The 7,725-nt window shown below is 34.8% G+C and overlaps 1 protein-coding gene across 1 annotated transcript in view; it reads left to right on the forward strand.

Annotated features, from left to right (window-relative positions):
- The window catches only part of LOC109838609 (chaperone protein dnaJ 10-like), a 13,129-nt gene continuing 6,833 nt past the window's right edge, over positions 1,430 to 7,725 (forward strand). Inside the window, exons 1-4 of the mRNA XM_020407059.1 lie at positions 1,430 to 1,719; positions 3,418 to 3,477; positions 5,999 to 6,081; positions 6,450 to 6,615. Coding sequence (XP_020262648.1) covers positions 1,633 to 1,719; positions 3,418 to 3,477; positions 5,999 to 6,081; positions 6,450 to 6,615 — 396 coding nt within the window. The 5' untranslated portion in view covers positions 1,430 to 1,632. The remainder of the gene's footprint in view (positions 1,720 to 3,417; positions 3,478 to 5,998; positions 6,082 to 6,449; positions 6,616 to 7,725) is intronic.

Raw genomic sequence — 7,725 nt, forward strand, 5'->3', positions numbered from 1 at the left:
GGGGGGAGTTTTCTGAAAAAAAACAATTGATGAGATTATCTATAATACCCCTAAGTTCCGAGTGGTTTTTTTAATATCCCACAAATAAATTATTGTATTTTACTAAATATTAGATTTTAGATTGATATATAGAGAAATTTTTATGCCTATGAAGGCACAGGAGGAGGAGGAGGAGGAGGAAAAGAAAGAAAAAAAAGAGGGTAGACATAGACTTCGTGAGACAGAAAAAATTGTAACTATAATTAAACAAATGTAGTGGCTTATTTTAAGCTAATTAGTCTTTAAGTGCCTAAAGTTTTATATGCCCTCACATATTATTAGCAAAACCTACATACCCTAAAGTTTTTAAAATTGGTATCATACTACCTTCTGTTACGCAAATGTGAGAGTATTCTATTGAAAATTATCATGTGACACTCATATGCTAATTTTTAAACTCTTTAACCCTTAAAATTTAAAGTAGAACTGGGGCAGGTTAAAAATAGAATTCAGACGGGAGTATCCTCGTGTTTGTACTAGGGGTGGAAATGAACCAAATAATTAATAAATGGTTCGATAATTGTTCGAATAACTATTCGATCATATTCGATTCGGTAGTTCATTTACCACTAAACAAATATTTTTTAGTATTCGGGTTTACTAAAGAATAGAATTTAACCAGATGTATATTCGATTCGTTTATCTATTAAATATTCGCTTAAAATTTGATCACAACTTATTATTTGTATTATTACACATATGATGTTAAATTTTTAACTCGTTTACCATTGTTACTTAAGTTTTATGTACTGATTTTAAGACTTAAATAATCTTAAATCCATTTTCTAATTAAAAATTTGATTAAAATATATATACATCATATATTATAAAGGAATAATTTTTATTTATGAATTTTAATACTATTTGGAAATCAAATTCTTTAGCGGAATAAATATAGTTTGATATTCGATAAGTATTTGTGAATATTCATGAATATTTATCAAATACCAAGTATTCGAGTTCGAATTCGAAAAACTAGATATGTGAATATTAGAGTCCACATTCGAATTCGATAATTTTAAACAAATACAAATACGAACACCTTAGCATTCGATTCGATTCGATCGTTTACCACCCCTAGTTTGTACTACACAAGACAAATTAGTGTACTTAACTACGAAGTAGGCCAAACTGTAAGGTACTTAAGTGTTAATTAGCCAATTTTCACGACTAAAACACCCCTTGATACCACAAGTCCTTTCCCCATCACGTCACAAGAATAAGAACTAAAAAAAAAATCTCTCTCTTTTCCTGCGAGAAATTCGACGGGAACAAAAAAGTACAACGTAGGAGAACATAATAATATTATACAACCAGTGGGGCCCACACGGACCATGAGCCCTCTGACGTCAGCGACAGCGACGAAGGAGAGCAAAACTCCAACAAAGGATTTCAATTTTCAAAAGATCAAACGCGTCTCCCAGAGCTCAGAAATCTGCCCTCTCTCTCTCTCTCTCTCTCTCTCTTTCTTTGAAATCTCCGCCGTCGTGGCCACAAAAAGTCGACCTTTTTCTGGCGAAGAAATCGAGGCTCAGCTCGTCGGCGGGCGAATTAGGAGGCAGATCAGCTCGTCGGAGATCAGATCTCGTTGAGATGGCGAAGGAGACGGAGTACTACGATGTCTTAGGAGTCAGCCCCTCGGCCACCGAGGCCGAGATCAAGAAAGCTTACTACATCAAGGTAATTGACGCCATTACTTGGATTTTTGCTGATTTCGTGTGTATTAGGGTTTATATATGAGGTTATTGTTAGCTACCAATGTTGAGGGATTAGGGTTCAGCTATTTTTAGGATTAGTATCTAAGTTAGCTTTGAGGGCCATTGGATCTCAAAATAGCTGTACTTTGACTATTTTTAGGATTAAGATATGCATGGTTTCATGTCTCAGGTAGTTACTCTTTCATTGTAGACGGGGATTGTAAATGAAAAAAAGAGAGAGTACAAGAACATGAACATCCTTTAAATGTATCATCACCATTTGTTTCAGCATCATAATGTAAAGCTTCGAGCAAGGTGAATAAATTTTGTATGAGTTGGTCTTGAATTCCTGGACAGGCTACTATAGATTATGGTCGTTCTGTTTAGACATTGAGACTAGCTATCAATTTTTGGTCAACAGATCACCAAACTCCACTATGTGTCTGGATGGAGAAGCTAGAGGGGCGAAAGTCGCAGTAGGGAGTTACATGTATCTCTGAGACATGATAAAATTCTGATGAGCTATGCATAAATTCTTACATTCAAGTTCATTGATTTCTTTCTTGGTCATTGTTTCTGTGGGAATATCAAGGTTATCGATAGCAGATAGCGTTGTGTAGCGGTGAGACATCGCTAAGGCTATTTGGGCTATTGCGGCGAAATAGTGGTAAAAAGTACTAAATCAAATAGTAACTCATTGCGTGGTATGGGATATGTGTATGATGGATATCCACATCTTGCATTAAGACTTCACACATTTGCCCAAGTGTTTTTGGCGTTGAGCATGATTTTTGTCTCAAACATTTGCCCGAGTATGCATGGATACTAGCTTAAGTTAATTTTTAATGGGAAGCCTCAATTACTGGGGACTGATAGTTATACAGTAAATTTTGAATCCTTCTGATCTTCGGCTAGAGACAATGATAGTGATGCCTTACCTTCATCTGCTTGATAAGGCTTGTCCTTTTAGCTTCTTACAAACACATTTAAGAGATATGCTTAGTTTATTCTGTTGTATCAGTGAATTCTTCATTGCATCTTAAGGTGATACGATAAGAGCTGGACGGACGAATTAGCCAATCCACAGATTTGTGATAAAATCGTCGCTGTTGTTGTGTTTACAGTAGGTTCAAACCATAAATTCTTCTCCTTTTCTTTTTTAAAATTTAATCTCATACATATAACTTACATATATGTACAACAACAACAACATCAAAGCATTTACCACAAATGTTTGGGGTCGGCTACATGAATCCTATTCTTCCATTCCATTTCATTCTCGATATGTGTAAAACATATGCTTTATTTATTTTTATCAAATTATCTAGTCACCGTACCAATTCTGGAAATTTCAGTATGTGCGCATGCCATCACATGTATTTTATTTCTTCATGCAGCACCTATTGTTCAAAACTACATTTAAGATCTATTTTGGTAATTTAGAACTTTTAGTTTATTATTGCTTGAAGTCTATTAATGCAAATGTTTGTTGGAAAAGCAGCTTGCCCTCTATATGTTACAGTAGATAGTGTTGCTTAGGGTTCAGCAATCTTTATGTTCCTTTTAATGCTATCTAGTATGTTCAGCTACATGTTTCTATATAAACTCAGGGTTATTATATTCTTTCTGGACTATTTCTAATCTACTAGGCTTAAACTGAAATCTTCTTTGTGGCTTGTAGGCGAGGCAGGTCCATCCAGATAAAAATCCAAATGATCCCCTTGCAGCACAGAATTTTCAGGTAAACTTTCCATTTTAATAGTCCTAATGGTCCTGATGATTCTTGTAAGTCAGCCAGGCACACATTTTCTTATGGATATGCATACAAGGTAAATATAGACCAAATAAAATTCTTTGCATATGTTAACTGCTATTCTAAACTTTTAATAGGAAAGATGATATTTATTGTTGATTACATCTTTCAAAGATGACCCTTATACTGAATGCTCACCTAAACTATGCCTGAACAATATAACAAAGTTGATGCTTGAGATGCTTTCGAATTTCAAATCATTCTTTATCTGAAATCATCTTTATATTTACTAGACACTTTTCTAGAGTACTAGCATAATGTGCTATAACTTTAAGGCGGAGATTTATGTCTGCAACATGAACTTATTTTATTAGCTTGTTGGAAAGTAAACTCAGTTGATGTATATTTGTGAAGTAAAACTATAGCCAAATAAATAAATGCATCAGACGTTAAATCTCTTCCATTAGGAGAAGTGTCCATCAGATAGTCATATAAAATTTATCGCTCCCTTGTTTATCTGAATATCAGAAATATTCAAAGCCATTTCCTATCTGCATTTAGTGGATGCATACATTTGACCGGATATGTTCTGATATTTAATATTCCCTCTATTTATGAACTGACAAATTACATATATTGCAGTGTCTGGAAGGCTTGATTTATATATAAGTGCTTTTGTAGTGCATATATAAGTGCTTTTGTAGTGCATGGTAAACTTTATTGTATTGCGCAAGAGGGTTGGGGGTTCAAATCCTGCTTGCATTAGGCCACATTCTAGTTCTAAAAAAGCAGGAAAGAAAAGAAAACAAAGGCGATAATTGGATGTTAAAACTTTTCTGGGAAGAGTCAGATCCATTATAAGTAGAAGAGGACTTATTTTGTTTAACTGATTTTAAAAAAAAGAAAAAAGGAGTTGTAAGTTATGGCTCTTCTTCGAGTAAAAAAATAAAGAATTTACATATGTTTTGGTATTTGGATATACAGATAGCAAGCTAAATGGTTCTAACAATATGTGAGAATGCTTATTCTGAGTTCAGATAGGGTTTGCCAAAATTTGGATGCAAGCTATACTTTGGGCTTCTAGCATGCTTCTTGGTGTTGGGGCCTAAACCAGTACAGTATCAGCTTCCAAGTTAGATAATCAGACACCATAACAGTTTAGATGGTAGAAGTTATATTGAACTGGACCTGGCCTTGAACATATATATTATATGGGTCCTCATAGAGGTGTTACAAGTTGGTAGTTGATACAGACCTGCTATAAAGTAGTTATCTATACAATAAGAGCATAGTGCCCAAATACTTACCTGCCTTACCGTAGGTTTTCCTCCCCGACTTTTGAGAAGTGCAAGACCTTCCCTTAAACTCTCTTCTCTAATAGTTTCTTATCACCTTTTGTGGGATATTTGTTTTCCACTGTAGATGTGGCATTTCAGCTTTTCATGTGCTCATTTAGGCTATATTTGTCTAACCATTCCAAATTTTTGTTTAGGGTTAAATGATTATGAAATGAACTGAATTATAAGATGAAGTACTGATCACGTTATCTTCACAGCATAATGTGTTTCCATTTGATTATAAAGATAATAAACCAAACTTTGAAGGAAACAACACTATCATAGTGTAAATGTGTTGTGCACAAATAATATTATATTCTATCTTGGTATAGTTTAAAAAAGTGAATTTGGCAGCAATATTCTGTCACAAGGGAACTAGTTCAACTTGGCACATGAACTAGGCAAACTCTGCCTAGATCCCGTGGTCACATGTAGCGACTCTGGTCATGTATTAGAGACCTTATCTGTAGACTGGATGGCCTGGAATAGATGTATTAATTGTGTAGGATCCTGGTTTGGGTCAGGATCAAATAGTAACCAGACTCGAGCAACCCAAGTACCATTATATCTTGAAATATGGTGTGAACATTGTGTGGATGCTTTAGGTTTTCAAAGTCAGATATGGGTATGAAGGATATCCAGATCATGTATACTTCTATCAATTGTACATTAATTCATTAAATCAGTTTTGAGTTCTTGGGCATAAAATCGTTTCCTCAAATTTTCATCTCTTGGGATTTGATTCATAGCACCATTATTGATCCTATGGACTTAATACCTGTCTGCACATGAAAATATAATTAAACTAATTCTTGTGAATTGTATCACTTATTTCTTGGAAGGGAGCATCAAAATAATTGCTAGGGCTTATCAATTTCTTCTCTTTAAATGCATCATTGACCTAAATCTTCCATTTGAAAGAAGCTAAAATATAAGCCTGATTTTCCTTGATGAAACTTCTGAATAAAGCAAGCTCTCTTCTGTTAAGATATAGAGGACTGCTTGGTCAAGCTTCATTAAGGAGTTGATTTTAAGGTGTTAGCATTATATTATTTTCAGTTTACATGACGACTTTGTGAATTCTGGGAAAACTTTTAATATGAGACTTCTTACCATTTAAAATATGCTTGCTGGTATAAAGGTATTTTGAACATTGTGTTGCTTTATTTCAGGTGTTGGGTGAGGCTTACCAAGTTCTAAGTGATCCAACACAGCGTCAAGCTTATGATGCTTATGGGAAATCAGGCATTTCAACGTGTGTTTTCAGCTTGGCATGTTACTTATACAAAGTTAAAGACGCAAAATTCTCCTAAAAATTGGGATATCTCATGTGCTAAAAATGTTGGCTGAACACAAACACATTGGTGCAAGATAACACGTGGAGAATTTACACGAAAAACAGAAGTGTCTCATCTACATGTGTTTAGAACATGTTCGGCACTTGCATGATGTGTTAGTTGTTGATGCACCATAGAAATGTCAATACTGTGCTGTGTTGCTAATGCGCTGTAGCTAGTGCATATGCAGTTGCGGGAAAAAGTGCTATCAAGTAATTAGGTTGCCCTTTTAATTTTCTTTGAGATAAAAGCACTAACAACTTAATGGTCTCTTCTCATGTTGCAGAGACGCTATTATTGATCCTGCAGCAATCTTTGCAATGTTGTTTGGTAGCGAGCTTTTTGAGGAATACATTGGTCAACTTGCAATGGCATCAATGGCCTCACTTGATATATTCACTGAAGGGGAACAACTTGATGCGAAAAAATTGCAAGAGAAGATGAGGGTAATACTTTTAAGTTACTTTTTTGTTCTTCCAAAGTTTATAAATGCACTTTTTCGTGTTCAGAGAAGTTTCACCATTTTCTAGTCTTCATAAATGAATCTAATTGACTCTAGAGTATTTCCTAAACATAGTTCACCGTGTAAAACCTTGATTTAAAATGTCATGGCTAGATTTTTTTAAAAAAGTTCTTCACTTTTTGTGAGATTATGGGTTGGGTGATGCGGAGGTGGTGGAGCTATGATGATCTATAACTGGCTAAAAGATATGGACATTGCAACACCAATAAAAGGAACAAACACTGCCTTTTCTATTTTCTCGGAGATAAACGATTCTTAAACTCTTGGGTATTGTCACTTAAATTTCATAAGCATTTCCCTTATTAAAATAGAAAGATTGAACTAAGAGGTCTTGTGGATCTGTAACTAATTATAAAGTTGTAGTTTTCTAATAGTTTTTTGTCTTTATTGCTCAAGAATAAAGAGAACCTGGTGTAAATGAAAAAAAAAAGAAATAGAAGGGATTGGTTACTATTGTAAGAATAAGATGATGGTGTTGAACTAGATAAGTGACGCGCTAAAAATTGATTGGGTATGAACAAAGAAACTTAAAATGTTGATTTGTTGTTAATGTTCATTCTCCTTTTGACCTAGATGGTTTCTTTTGTTCTCTTCTTTCATCCTTGCCGCTGTCTCCCTTCATCATCTTTGTATATCCTTTACTAGCCTGGATGGTTTGTTAAGAGGATGTGGTTGCCTATGTGCAAGAGATAGTCCCTCGAAGCTGCCAATAAGTGATGCCCTTAGGGTCATTTGTATTGAAGCCTACTCCTAGATCATTATGCCATGATCACTCTCAAGTTAGAAGACTCAAGAAAGCTAAGTTATCAGAGACCAAAGTTATAGCCTACAGGATCATTTGTTTCTAGATGTGAGATTGTCTCCGTATACATTTAGCCTTTTGCTCGGACTGAGTTTTCTCTTTTTTCTTGTGTCTGGTATCCTAGTGTGTACATGTCTCCCTGGCCCTCTATTCCTTCTCTGTTTTAGCATAGGTTTACCTTCATTAGTTATCAGATATTCTGAAAATTTTCTCAAGTACATCTCTGTTCAATCCTGC

The sequence above is a fragment of the Asparagus officinalis genome, chromosome 1 (genome assembly GCF_001876935.1).
Source record: "Asparagus officinalis chromosome 1, Aspof.V1, whole genome shotgun sequence".
Classification (NCBI taxonomy): Eukaryota; Viridiplantae; Streptophyta; class Magnoliopsida; order Asparagales; family Asparagaceae; genus Asparagus; species Asparagus officinalis.